Below are 15,648 nucleotides of genomic sequence, written 5' to 3'. Positions count from 1 at the left end.
GCTCACTTGACTTGAGCAACATGGGCAATTCCTGTTGACATCAGACATCTTGTTTGATGGATTATCCATATTCCTTCATGGAATGCCTAGGCGACGGACCACAGGCAAAGGGCGTATTCTTTATTTTATAAAATACTACAACAAACAAACATCATTATACATATATAAATATATTTATAGCTACCCTTGTATTCTAGTAACATCGAGAAGGGATTAGACTTGAAAATAAAAAAATTAAAAAATCATACCTTCTTCCAGTCATGGCAACATTTTTGTAAACAAATCTTGAGCAGAAAGAAACCACATACATGACTCACCATCTCAAAACAATATCATGTTAGCATCGCAGCAAACTTTTCAAAGTGCTGAAACGGGACACCCCAACTGCAAAATATCGTCACGACTCCAAAACAGCAGTATGTTTGGACTATTATATAATATAATATAATCTAGATTATGAGCTTTCACTGTTCCTTGTTATTTTTTGCTAGTCAAAAATTTTAAAAAAGCATAATCCTGGGACATGCAAGGATCATTTCCATACATATAAACAATCCAAGTTTTTAATCATTTTTTTTCTTTTTTTAATCATTCTCCAGATTGCTAAATCTAATCAGCACAGCTGACCGCTATGTGTCAGGATGAGCTGTGTCAGGATGAGCTGAGTGCTGGATATCAAAACCACAGCCATAGATATGAAATTGTGTTTTTTTGTTTCTTGCTTTTGTTTTTAAGGGTTTTGTTTGTTTTTGTTTTTAAGGGTTTTGTTTGTTTTTGTTTTTAAGGGTTTTGTTTGTTTTTGTTTTTAAGGGTTTTGTTTGTTTTTGTTTTTAAGGGTTTTGTTTGTTTTTGTTTTTAAGGGTTTTGTTTGTTTTTGTTTTTAAGGGTTTTGTTTGTTTTTGTTTTTAAGGGTTTTACAGCACTTGCAACCCGTTAAAGTCATGTCAGCGCCAGTAAAAAGGAAGAAAATGGGAGAGTAAAAAGTCCTAGAATTACAATTAAAGTACCCAAGAAAAGGTAAGAAAAAGGGAAATTGGTTCAAATATGAAACAGATGTGTAGATTCCAAGAGCACACTATCAAAGTACTCACTTTAAGATCACCTAAAAGTCTCAACCAGCACAGGTCCCAACTAAGAAGGATACAATCACATGTTTACAAATCATATATAATATGTAAACAAAACAAAATACAGTGATATGAAATTTGGGAATACTTCTATTTGTTATGAGGAGAATAAATACTATTTCTTTTATTGCAAAAAGAGTTTGCATTTCTAACTATTCTAAGTCTAAATTAACTCTTCAGCATTCTGACACAATACCATTTTGAGACAGTGGGTAACATCTAAGTGTTTATTATGTGTTGTGCGTCTTTTAAGAATACGGACACTGTGTCTAAAACACAAGACGTTTGATATCATGGGGTCTTCAAGCTATACGAGTTTCAGCAAGTAAAGCGGATGATGAATCTTAATGTCAGGTCATTTCAAATAATGTGAGACTGAAGAGAGAAAAGACTCAGGTACAAATAATACTAATAGATTGATAAAAAAATATAATGACATGCATAATTACTTTGCAAAGCTTTCGTTTATGTTATATCATATTTTTATTCTCCTTCAATTCCCCGATACTTAATTATTTAAGAACAAAACTTCATTTCCATCTGCCTTTAATTAATCCAAGAAAAAAAAGTAGGGGGAAAAAAGAAAATGAAAGTATCGATTTGAGCATAATGTTAAACATTTGGTGTATTGACTTGTCTTGTCTTGAAAGTATCAACCAAGAAAAAAAAATATATAATCCCCCCAGTCTCTTTCCCTCTCTCAACATATATACACATTTATCTCAATCCTTATAATGCATCTATTTACTACAGATAAGTGCATACTTATGTTCATAAACTAGTAATGGATTAGAAATATAATTCCAATCAGGTCACCGTAATATGGGTTAATTTTAAAAACCCGACAAAACTGTTCACCTATTCAATAAATAAGTCATAAATCTTTATAACGACACATATTTCTCTCGTAATTTCAATTCAATATTCTAAAATAAAGCGAGTATAAAAACGTCCACATTTATATCTACAGAGTAAATCAATATTATTAGTTTTAAGCTACACTGAAAACACACATCAACACAAAAAGCACATTTCAAAAATGATATAGTCTAACAAAAATAGAAACAAAATAATCTATTAATATTATAACAATAATACTAGATAACTTTATTAATATTAACTATAGAGGAAAATGTTTAAAATAAACAAACAAAAACTGAAAATTTAATATTTTAAAAAATTAAAAGATTGCACGAAATTCCAGACAATGGCCTTCTTCAAAGTTTGACTGGTGAAAGCAATGCGTTTGACTTAACTACACATTACACACATGCACTACTCACTCATCTCATAACTCCCAGCAGAGATTCCAACCAACGCAATGCAATTCCTTCACTACACACACACACACACACACACACACAAACTCACCTCTAAGCTTCACCTAGGATTCCAACCCACACGATGAGCTCCCTTCACTACATTTCACTCAAATCTAAAATTCAACACAGATGCCACCCGATAAGATGCATAATTCATATGACCCCCAATTCATATTCAAAACAACAATCTTGAATTGGCAACAAAAAAATAAAATAAAATAAAATAAATAAATAAAAGAGAACAAAAAAAACAAAAAATGGCATCAATAATAAATTTGCATAGAAATGATCATACATATCAAACTTTAAACAATGTATTCCACCAGTTATCAACGTCCCTTCCTGTTGTCGTGTGTTCATCTCATCCGTTTGAGGGTCCACGACTATATATTTCAGCATTTATAATAAACACTACCATTAAAATGTGCGTGGGAAGAAAAGAAAAAAAAAAAAAGGCAATGTCCATCTGCATCTTTTCAAAACTCTTTTCTTTTAAATCAAATCTTAAATCAGGAGTCTTTCATTGTTCATTCTCATTTCAATAATGAGAATAATAAACGTAGAAATCTAATCACAACCGACATATTCATCTCTGTAAATAACTCATGACCTCAACCAAAATGAGAAGATACAAAAAAAAAAAAAAATTAATTTCTTCAAAGGTATTAAGTGTTAAATTTAAGTTGCTCAAAATGAAAATCAAGCATTAATATGGCTAAAAAAGCACCCGTTTTATTTCTAAAGCAACTCCTTCTCCTCAGCACAAAAAAAAAATAACATTATAAAAAAAAAACCAGCTTAAGCATACTTCTTTAAATTCATGAGCAAAAAGAATTGTGGAGATAGAGTATATAAAACTTGTTTACAATAACCATTTTTCTCGCCACAAAACAGTATCATGTTGGAGTGATCTAGGTGATGTGTATTGAATTTTACAGTTAAGCGACATAAAACAAGATTAAGTTTATGTATTTTACTGATAACAGTTAGTACAATTTCTTTAAAAGCGATAAAACAAAATGGTATATTTCTGATCACTTAGAGATTGCATTCAATATTTGTTATCTAGTTCACTCCAACATAGTACCAATTCGAGGTGGTGATGGTCCTTAAATGAGCATTTCAAGCCAAATTTCAAAATTTGGTTTAACTCTGTCGAGTTAACCATGATTGAAAATCAAATAAATTTGTTTGAGATTTAATCTATGCATCATCAACTTTATAATCATTATCATCAATAAAAATAGTGTGTGTATCTGAAAATAAATTGTCGGATGGATGGTGACTGATGGCATTGCTTGGTGGATGAGGTGGGTGGGTGGTAGGTTGGTTGGTTGGTTGGTGGTTTCAATGATATGAATGAATGAATGAGTGAATGAGTGCTCGTGACTGAACTGTCCGAAAGCACTGGTGGTGATGGGAGTGGTGGGTGGTAATGGTGGTGGTGGTGGTGGTTTGGTGGTTAATCCCGTTGTATAACACCCTGTAGTTTGTCTATCCAATCTATGGCCAACTTGGCCTCTGGGGCCATGAAGTTGTACACACGACGCACAGCCCGAATCTGAAAAAATTAAAGAAGAAATCATTTATCAAAAACTAGAATGAGAGATTCAAACCATCTATGAGTTCAGCTACACTGAAAAGCTATATTGAACTAATCTGAATTCAGATAAATTCTGAAAGATTTACATCTTTGAAAACAAAATACTCATTAGCTTTTCATGTTTGGCAAAATCTATGATACTGACAATATTTTGTCTTATATTATATTCAACATGAAACAACCTTCATACTCAAATATCCAGCAAGATTTTTGAAAACTTCTTTTTAAAAAAAGATTTTTTTTAAAAGCATGAAAATATAAAGCAATTGTAAGCAGACCTGCCAACTAACGTCAACCATTTGAAAATATTTATCATATTTTTCCTAATATTTATGCTCTCATATTTTTCCCCAAAAAAATCAGATTTTTGATGTCCAACCATTCAAAATTTCAAATTTAACATTCATTGAATTTATGGAGACTTAACTATCAAGCAGAGAGAAGGAAAATCCTGCAATTCCAGTGACAATCATCTGTCTGGCTACTCAGGTTCTCATGCAGATGGAGACGATATCTAATGACTCACAACTTTTCCACATTTATCACTTTTTCCCTTTTTTGTTACAATTACAAACTGTTTTTAAGCAAAATTACAAAAGACACATCCCCTTCCTGCCCCCTATGTCAACACCCCAATGAAACAGTAACACACCACTTGCTTGAATGTCAACCTCTTGAAGACCTGAGATGCACATTCCTCCCACCAAATCCAAGCATCAGTAACACACTTTATAGTCACCTGGAACAACTACAAAAGACGTCTAACTTCTACGTCATGGCACAAGACCGAAGGGCTAGAGCTCAGGTGGTCGCTGGTTCGGATAAGTAAGTAAGTAAGTAAGCTACAAACTGTTGGCTTTTTGAATTTAACATATTTTGCTCCACATTCCCATATTATCCTATTTTGGACCTCAAAGCGTATCAAAATATGAGAAATCACACTGGTTGGCAAGTCTGTGTCAGCCTTTATCATTACCTCAATGAAGGAGTTGTCTTGAGCCCACTTAGGAGCTCCTGGCACAGATTTGACCAAATTGACCGATTCTACCTCGGCCAGGTCAATGGAGCCTTTACAGTTGGGGTCGTTCTGGGCCTCGTAGTACAGAATCTGGAAGGAAGAGACAAGAAATACAGGCTATACAGTGAAAATACAAACGAAAGAGTGAAAATGGAGAGGCTTCGGATGGGAACAATCCAGGCAATGGACTTTTCGGGTACAAAGCCTTCGTCAGCACAACAATAAACAAATTAACGTGGAAAACAAATAAAATTATATACATATATACAGTAAAATTACTTTAAACCGAAAGAAGCTAAACCGAAAAATACCTTAAACCGCAAAGAATGTAATAAATTGTACTAGTTTCTTCATTATCTTTGTACTAATTCTTACGATGAACCGAAATACTTCTAAGCAGGACTTTCTTTAAACCGAAACAACTTGAGAGCACCTTCCCTTTTTCTCTCTCTATTTTTCTTCAAAAACTCGGGAAGGAGGCCACACGTAATAATGCCCGGCGATATTAAACAAAGAGCGTAAGTATAAGATGAGGGTGATGGGTGGTGGGGGGTGGGGGTTAGGCAAACACTTCAATCACTGTCTAGGACTTCATATACTCTATAGATGTCACTGATCACTGCACTTGGGCTTGGCCAGCACCACAATCGCACAGACTGGAAAAGGAAGACAGCGGGTGACTGGCAGGCGAAAAATGAGGAAAGAGGGGGAGTTGGGGTGTAGAATCACGCAAGCGAGATGTTCTCGCTCGTGTGTTGATGCTTTGGAACTGACTGGATTTTCAACACGACAATTGAAATGCCATTTCATTTCCACTTTGTTTAAATGTGTGTGTGTGTGAGGAGGCCTTGAACCTAATGGCTTTTCAACAAAAGAGAGATGTGTAGTAGACAGCTTAGCACTTACACGCCTTTTCACTTTTCATTTCTACTTCACTTCACCTCTGAGTAGCTGCGCATCATTCATTATCAATTATCGCACAAGAACTTTCGATCTTATTTTAGCTTTGCATTTTACTAAAAGATGTCTAAAAGAAAGCACTGTGGTTACACATAGGAGTTTAAAATCAAAATACTACGTGAAGTCGATGAAAAAAAAGTTGATCAAGACGGAGATATAATGTAAAATACACGACATCCCGAACTCAGCTCTTTCAACAATTTTGATTTGAAAACGAAAACCCCCAAAAATATTTTTAAAACACACCCAAAGAAAGAAAAAAAAATTTAAAAAAAAAAATGTTAGTGGTTACGAAGACGGCATTTATTCAACAACTCCATTTAACGGGAAACCCATGATGCGATTAAATGAGCAAATTCCTTAAATAGTTACTACCCTTGAAAAACATTGAAAAACGGGAACTTGCTTTAAACCAAAATGTCTTTAAACCGAAATGGTTTAGAAGGTCCCCAAAATTTCGGTTTAAAGTAATTCTACTGTATATATATATATGATATATTATAAAAGCTCACGTTTTTAATTTGTAAGAGCTCAAATAGTCCCAAAACCATTCACAAGTCAGTTCATCAACACATTACACATTAAAGTCTGCCTTTAATGCCATGAAAACCAACATATTAATTAGTAAACTGCATGCTCTAAACCTTCCCCATTACCTCATCAACTGGTATAACAACTTTCTCATCGATCGCCCCCAACATGTCAGAGTAGGCTCAAATATATCATCAGTAAAAACTCTTTCAAACGGATGCCCACAAGGGTGTGTAAGCTCACCTCTACTTTACATCCTCTATACAAACGATTGTGTGGCTAGCTTTGATAACTGCCAACTCATCAAGTATGCTGATGACACCGCAATACTCGGCCTGCTCAATGATTCCGTCTCCGAATTTAAATACACTGAGCAAGTTAGTAAATTCAGCAAATGGTGTGCCGATAACTGTCTAGAGCTCAATGTAACAAAAACAAAGGAACAACTGTTTGATCACAGAAAAATAGGAAAAAGAGCAAGACAAATAACAAAAATTAACAATCAGGCGGTTGAAACTGTTGAAACGTTTAAATACCTTGGTGTAATTATAGATAACAGTCTAAGATTTGAATCGCACACCAACAATGTCATCAAAAAATGTAACCAGCGCTTGTATATACTCAGAAAATTAAGGTCTTTCAATGTGAACAGAAAGACCATGATACAAATCTACAAGTCATTAATATTGAGTATCGTTTCGTTTGGCATCACAACGTGGTATGGAAGCTGTGGAACAAAAGAAAAATCCAAACTACATAGAACCCTCAGAGAGGCTTCAAAAATAATTAACACAGACCTTAGAAGCCTTGACACAACTTATATTAATGCAGTTGAGAAGAAATCTTTTAACATTATCAACGAAAAGAGGCATCCGCTGAACGAAAAATTCCAACTTCTGCGCTCCGGAAGACGGTATCTAGAAGCAAAATGTCGGACAAATCGACATAAGACAACCTTCATTCCAACCGCCATAAAATTAATTAACAAATCTTCTGTGGAAAAATGAGACAACCAATGAAAATAACGAGAAGCAGTGTCGTGAATCATCATCATCGACATTGCCGCCGTCGTTATCATCATCATCATCATCATCATCATCATCATCATCATCATCATCATCATCATCATCATCATCATCATCATTATCGTAGTCATCATCATCATCATCATCATCATCATCATCATCATCATCATCATCATCATCATCATCATCATCACAATCATTGCCATCTTCTTCTTAATATAAGACACTATATTTATAATATGGTTATCTGCTGTCCCAGCAAATATATCGTATCGTTCTATCTGTCTGTGTGTGTGTCTGTGTGTATGTATATATGTATGTATGTATGTATGTATGTATGTATGTATGTATGTATGTATGTATGTATGTATGTATGTATGTATGTATGTATGAATGTAGGCATGCATATACGATGATATGCTGGTTTGTATGTATGTCTGCATGTATGTATGTATGTATGTATGTATGTATGTATGTATGTATGTATATGTGTTTGTATGTACGCTCATTTCTTTTGTATACACGTGTAGAAACAATGTGCAAGCGTGTATGTTCGTGTATGGCTGTGTCTGTATTTGTAAATGTGTTGATGTTCATACCATGAACCAAACTGAGCATTGTTTACCTCACATGAATTGCCTTTAATTTGGACAATAAAGATTATTATTATTATTATTATTATTATTATTATTATTATTATTATTACGGTAAGATTGAACCTTGAGAATCACTATCTTATCTTTACATTACTGATGACCTGTAAGGTCCATTCAATACTAACATTTTAGACTAGCAATCTCTATCGTAACAGAAATCAGGTCGTTTATATAAAAGGTTGCATCCTGGCTGCCCTGAGACAGTGTCTAAAATTCCACCAGATCACAAGTAAGAGGAGAAAAAAACAAATACCCATTATAACACGAGTCTAAACCTATCTATTTTTGTCCAAAGCCAATGACAAACCACTACACCATCAGCTTGCCCTTAAAACATGTTAATCTAATATTAAAACAAAAATTAAACCCCAAAAAAAAAGATTTTTCAAAAAATCCAAGCACAAAAAAAAAAAACCAATAAAAAAAAACAAAAAACAAAAAAAAAAAAACAAAAGCAAAAAACTACAACATCAACAACAACAGCAGAAGAAGAAAACAAAACCCAAACAACTAAAACCCAAAATACAGCTTCAACACCCGAAAAAATATCTTAAAACTTACCTGATGTTTCATGGAATCTAAGACAAACCATCTCTGCTTCCACTGTTTGAATAGTTGGCCTTGTTTGAAGAGATAACCTTGATGGAGAGACTGATCAGTAGGGAGACCAGGACGACTATAGGTGGGGAGGGTTGGGGAGGGACCTGCAGTAGGAAGATGGAATTGGAATTATTGTTGAAAATATAGATGAATGAAGAATTTATTGTATTACTTCCCTTTGTTTACGAAATTATAATTTGCCTTTATTCTGAACTGTTTGGACTGCAATGTTGTTGATTTTTGGCTTTTGATTTTGGATAAAAAAGAAGTGAAGACGAACGAACACATGAGGCATTTCGGTGTTATTTTATCTTATCTTATTGACTTTTGACTTGATTATTAGACAAATGTTACAAAAACCTCACTGTGTGATTGAAAAAAGTAAACTTAACTTTTTTTTAAAACTTGAGCTTCAGAGGGTTTTTTTATATAGCGCAATATCCACTAAACATGCTCAAAGTTCTTTACAATGGTCCCTGACCCATAGCAACACGCAGAACGAGACACGACGCTTGTCTGTGAGACGATATTACAATCTTTTTTTTTTTTTGACAGAGACAATACTATTACTGGCTAGGTACTCATTTTACACGGCGAGAGAATGTGAGTAAAGAGCCTTTTCCAAGGACTCAACAATGTACCTATCTGAAAGTGAGCATCATACCACAAAATCACATAGCAGCACAAAGTAGGTAGTCTATTTATTATGACCAGCAGCAATTGATTGCTGCCCATTGGATAGGACATACCAATTGAGCTATCAGGATCTCAAAATTGGTATGTACATAGGTTTATTCAACTACCACTATCACAGCAGCTTTAATAATATAAATATAATTTGTCACAGAAAAATATAACTAATAATGGGGTAAAACCAACCACAGCCAAATACCGAGATAGTCGGCATCTGTACTGAGTGAGTTAAAAGCAAAGACATCCACTCACCTGCAGGATACACAGTATTGACTGGTCCACCATTGCCCTGAATACTGACGCTGCTCAGGCCACCTTCTTCGGTCACGGCTCGCAGGCGACGACAGTTTTTGGGAACTGAAGCTTGGCATTTCTCGTGACAGTTGTAATTACAGTCTGCACAACGCATGCCTAAATCAGAGAAGTTTCCATGAAATAATGGAAGAAAGATTAATTAAATAATAAATAAATAAATAAATAAATAAATAAATAAATAAATAAATAAATAAATAAATAAATAAAAAAATAAATAAATAAAAGTAAGTTTTACATACACAGAAAAGGAGTAAATGGAAATGCATTAATAATATCTATTACCAGGGGGAAAGGGGGGGGGGGGGGGATAAACAAAATCAGTATATAATAAGAATATAAGACTACCACAAGGAGAGAAAGGGGAAAATTCCGAGACAAACCAAAATACAACCACAAGAATGCTCACAAAAGCACACACCCACAACATACACATATAAACACACACACATACACACAGACATCTATTTACTTTGGGGAAAAAAAATTGGTAAATCTAGAAAGTAATAAAGAAAGTTGAATACAACAAATTCTAAAAAAAAAGAACAAATTATCAAACACCGAACATTTCGGGCTCATAACACTTCTTCACCCAACAAAGACAAAAAATATATATACATATATATCATCATCATCATCATCATCTAGTCAGCTGATCCTGCGTAGGACGTTCCTTCCCGAACTTTCTTGCGAAACAGATTACGGTTTTCCGCCAGTCTACTTGCTTGAGTTGTTGTCATTCCCAGCCATTCACATATACCTTGTTCCCAGCTTCTTGTTGGTCTACCTCTTCCTCTCTTGCCGTCTACCCTTGTCTGCAGAGTGTGCTTTTACATATATATACATTACGAAAAAAAAACCCCAGATCTAAGACAAAATCATTCAGCACAATTTAGAGTGTACCTGTTTTGGAGAGACCCCACAGCATTTGGGAGCAGTAGTCGCAGTAGGTGGAGGTGGTATACGTATGCTTCTCAAACCGATGCGGTTGGTGGAAAAGGCGTGCAGCATCTCCTAGCATCTTCCCTCGAACCAAAATCTCCACAGTTGATCGTTTGTGAATCGACCGGCCATGAGATCGAACCAGCTGGGTATTGTTGGAAATCTGCAGTGGTAAAACAAAATCACTATCTCAAAAAAATCAGTTACCAACAAACAAAAGTAGTCTGGAGTTTATCGCGGTTTCTATAAAAAAATTGAGCTTTATATAGCACAATATCCACTAAATGTGCTCAAGCGCTATACAAGGGGTCCCTGGTCAACAGCAACATTTAACATGTAGGACGGGACACGACGCCTGTTAGGCGATATTACAATTTTTCGGACACAGACAACGCTGTTAACAGCCAGGTACTCATTTTACACCTGATTACAGTGAGAGAATGTGAGTAAAGAGCCTTCTCCAAGGACTCAACTATGCGCCGAGCATGAGGCTCGAACCCTGGACCTTCCGATCCGAAAGCGAGTGTCATACCACTAGACCACATAGCCGCACAACAGACCGTGAAAGAGACAATAGAAAGTGTTTGCTATCCTTTAGATAGGACGCTAGTCTATCACACTTTCCATCAGATCTAACAGACCCAGCTACCCAATTACTGCTGGGTGGACACGGGAGTCAGAAAAAAAAATCTTAACTGCACCCAGGATCAATCTCAGTCCTTTTGTGTGCGAAGTGACTGCTCTACCAACTGAGCTATCAGTACCCCCCGTTACCAACATTATGTAGGTAATAAGTTTTAATATTTAATTACTGACATAATGCCATTTCCTGTTACAGAACAGTTCTGCCAAACATAATAATAATTTGCGAAAGAAATATGATACTACGAGTAATATACAGTGTAGGTAATATCTTTGCCTTCATCAAAACAAGATGACAATGCTCGCATGCGCATCCACTGTGCGATTGACGAGCTAATGAATATGCATTACCTATGTGCTGCTGTAAAACCAATCAAAGTTTTATGTGATATCATGTAATAAAGGAGAAAGTATTCAAACAAGTCAACAGCGTGGCTAAGCGCTACAGTCTTTGCTTCGTACCCGAAAGGTACCGAATTCATTCACCTGCTGCGCTGTGTGGCTTTGAGCAAGTCACCCCGCCCTAGCTCACTTTGCAGCGCCTTTTGTGGTTATTTTAGTCTTCCCTTGGAATAGACCCTAAAGACAAATTTCCCAATGGGGGATGAATAAAGGGAATTTTATTATTTAAAGGCTTTTTTCTTGAAGTTACAGTTTTGGACAACAGTGTAAGAGCACCCATTTTAAAAGCATATCAAACTTTTTTCAGATTTAAGCTTTCATGACTCATAAATTTGATGTTTATTTTTTCAAATGCCATTATTATTTTGACACATTTTAAAAACTTGTGAGACAACAAAACAAAATCAACAATATTCCATGACATCATAATGCTTTATAATGCTGAGTATAAGAAAATATATTGCTTTAACTCTCTCACATTCATTCATAACATATAGACTGACAGTCTAGCACCAAAACAATATCAGAAATAGCTTCTCAAAAGATCGAAAAAGGATGGACTGAGTTGATACATTGTACACACTTTTTCACTCTTTCGACACTTAAAAATTCTGTTACAGCTTATATCTTGTGAAGCACACCCTCAATTTTTGAATTATCAGTTACTTTTTCTCACAATAATCGATGAAAAAAAAAAAATTTCTACAGTATCAAAATGACTTAATATTGGTGCATTTTTGTGTCAGATGTTACAAAAACGACCTTCTGGTACAATGGTATGTTAGCCTAACCTGTCTGTGGAATTGATCTCTCCCTGGACACTCCAATCTATCCCACACTGCCCTCCATACAGACGGTTTCAGACCAAGGTCACTCTCCAGACGATGGATTTCCTGTGGATGTAACAAACAATATATAACAAACACTTGATACAGAAACAAGTGATCATTGTCAAACTTTATTGAACTTCCAGTGAGGGGGTATCTCACATGGGGATAGCAATGACCAAGTGAAAATGTGGCATTGCACTTTCAAAAGTGAGAGAACATATTTGAGCGCCATTGTTTGCATCCCATCTTTTTCCTTGAGCAAGTAACTTAGCCCCAAAATGCTCACAGGTTTCTGGGTTATTTCTGTCTTTTCCTGGGAAGATCATGATGAAAATATTTCTGATTAGGACGAATATATGGAAATCTACTTTCAGTCTTAGATTTGTCAACTTGAGTATCTATCTCATGCAATTCATATAATTAACATTTCACAAAGACCTCGAAATAGTTCATAACCCTGCATGTATTCCCATATTGAAACTATAAATAACCAGGTTTCTGTTTCATATATGTTACATATTACCTGTTAGGCTTTCAGTTGGGGCCAACTTAACTGAGGTCAAGTCTGTATAAAATTTCAATATAGGAAAAATCACAAATTTTTTCTTAAATGGATTTGTTAAAGGGAAAAAAAAAAAAAACAACAATAAACAACTTATTTCAAACCATCACAATGGAAAAATCTGACACAGATATGTCCTTAGAAAATTGGTTCTCGATATCTAATATCCTTCAGTGTCTGGTGCCGCTTGTTGTGAGCTGATCTCACGCCTAACCTTAAATTATTATTATTAAGTGATAAGGAACCACTCTGAGCAAGAACAAAGTGACTTGCTAGGGACCTCATGACACTGTGGGTAGGACTTGAACCTGGTACCTCTGTGCGGCTATGTGGTCTAGTGGTATGACACTCGCTTTCGGATCGGAAGGTCCTGGGTTTGAGCCCTTTGAAAAGGCCTTTACTCACATTCTCTCACCGTCCTCTGGTGTAAAATGAGTTCCTGGCCGTTAACAGGGTTGTCTCTCTGAACAAATTGTAATATGTCCCGTGCTACATGTTAAGTATTGCTGTTGTCAATGGACCCCTTGTAAAGCGCTTTGAGCACGTTTAATGGATATTGTGCAACATAATAGCTTCCTTTTTTTTTTTTTATGAAGCAAAGAAACCTATTAATTCTTGAAATGACAAGAAAACTCCAGCCTACCTGAAACTTGGACCAGAAATAATCAGGCTGCTGCAAAGTGATGTCATGGAGACACGCATTGATAACCTGCCTCTTCACGACACCCAGCGCCTCTGCCTCTAGGTCTTCGCCTTGACCTTCAAGGTCATCCAGAAGTTCGAGGTCATACGGTGATCCGTGGATCAGGTCCTCCCGAATGTAAAAGTCCCAGATTTTAAGGTTGGAAACATTGGAATATGGCCTCAGAACCTGTGGAAGACAAAAAGGTTTCTTCTCTGTAAAGTGTCATTTCTTCTAGACTTGTAAATTCATATCAACATTTCAAAATTATTGGTATACTAGCTTTTCTATTCATTATCCACTGCGTCGGTTTAACAACAACAAAAGACAACTACACAAAGATCACTGCGAGTCACTACGAGTCAATGATATCATTTATGTGAACTGCATAATTTCATCTTCTTAAAGAGTTAAATGAGGAATTGTCTTTTCTTTTTTCAGAAGGAGTCACTTTACGAGTCAATAAGCGCTTGTAAAAATATCAAAATAGAAGTTCTTTGTGTTTACTAAAGATTCATCTCTACACTACATCTCACTTAATATCTTTCTGTTTTCTGATTCACTTTAGATATATCTCAAATTAGACTGAAAGTCTTCCATTTACTGACTGATTCATCCATTCCACTACATCTCAAACTTCTAGTTTAGTGACTGATTCATCAAAGATACAGGTTAAAATTCATTGAAACTCCTCCATGTTTACAAACTGATTCATGTAAACTAAACTGTACTTCTTCTAGTTTACTGACTGATTCATCCACTAAACTGCATCTCAGACTAGACTGAACTTCTTCTAGTTTACTGACTGATTCATCCACTAAACTGCATCTCAAACTAGAATGAACTTTCAGTTTAGTGACTGATTCATCAAAGATACATATTTAAGTTAACTGAGCAGTTTCATGTTTAATGAACAGATCTTAGTAGACTAAAGTGATCATTTCTTGTCTACAGACTTATATTTTAAAATCATCATTAGAGAGAAAATTTCTTAATTTTCTTAAAACAACTTTTGAAAAATAAAAATATATTTTAAAAAAACGAACAAAACCAATTTTTAAAAAAGAATATATTATTTCTCATAAAACAAAATTGAGAGATCACACCACCCTCTCCCCTCCACCCAAGCACTATTTTTCCTCCCCCACAAACCTGCTCCTCCTCCTCCACTGCATAGGAAAAATTAAAGAACAGGGACTGTGACTTGGATTGTTTATGGATTTCATCCCAGATTGATGCCCCAATGGTGCGACTTTTGGTTTCTGCAAAGTAATTCCTGTTGGTGGGAGGGAGGGACACAATAATGGATAATATAAATACACCAAATTTTTTTTTAAATTAAAAATTAAAAAAAATAAAAATCCAACGAATTTTATGCTAATGAGCTAAAAAGACAATTTAAAGTAGTAGACGTTCAGAGCCATTAGGCTCACAGAGCTGGAGTTTATCCTGGTTTCTATAGTGTGAAACAGACAATAGCAACAACAAAGAAATAAATCACTTCATTTTAACGCAAATGACCTAGTTCAGAACTTGGATTCAATTTTTAGCCTCTGGTTCATTAAAAAAAAAATAATAAATAGTAGTAAATTTAACCTTAATCTAATTTAATATTCTTCACTTAGAAATCAGTTATTTGTATTTAAATCACCTTCACATAATACCGTTTAGTGGCAATGAGTCACATTTGCTGTGTAACTCGGTGTGTATTTTGTCACCATCATTTCACCCAGAGAAACTA

The 15,648-nt window shown here is 35.2% G+C and overlaps 1 protein-coding gene across 4 annotated transcripts in view; it reads right to left on the bottom strand.

Annotated features, from left to right (window-relative positions):
- Positions 1–570: 570 nt before the first annotated feature.
- LOC144978777 (myotubularin-related protein 13-like) overlaps positions 571–15,648 on the bottom strand; it is an 84,134-nt gene continuing 69,056 nt past the window's right edge. For 2 of the 4 annotated variants that reach the window (XM_078925253.1, XM_078925256.1), the window contains 8 exons: positions 15,060–15,183; positions 13,869–14,096; positions 12,625–12,726; positions 10,751–10,952; positions 9,788–9,946; positions 8,804–8,946; positions 5,029–5,160; positions 571–4,010 (listed from right to left, as the gene is read on the bottom strand). In XM_078925253.1, coding sequence (XP_078781379.1) covers positions 3,912–4,010; positions 5,029–5,160; positions 8,804–8,946; positions 9,788–9,946; positions 10,751–10,952; positions 12,625–12,726; positions 13,869–14,096; positions 15,060–15,183 — 1,189 coding nt within the window. In that variant the 3' untranslated portion in view covers positions 571–3,911. The remainder of the gene's footprint in view (positions 4,011–5,028; positions 5,161–8,803; positions 8,947–9,787; positions 9,947–10,750; positions 10,953–12,624; positions 12,727–13,868; positions 14,097–15,059; positions 15,184–15,648) is intronic. The other 2 variants (XM_078925257.1, XM_078925254.1) reach the window with 2 other exon arrangements.

Source organism: Berghia stephanieae, chromosome 8 (assembly GCF_034508935.2).
Source record: "Berghia stephanieae isolate SIO BIC M18660-M18661 chromosome 8, UCSD_Bste_1.3, whole genome shotgun sequence".
Classification (NCBI taxonomy): Eukaryota; Metazoa; Mollusca; class Gastropoda; order Nudibranchia; family Aeolidiidae; genus Berghia; species Berghia stephanieae.
The sequence above is the reverse complement of the archived record's forward strand: the minus strand, read 5'-3'. Positions and strand labels throughout refer to the sequence as shown.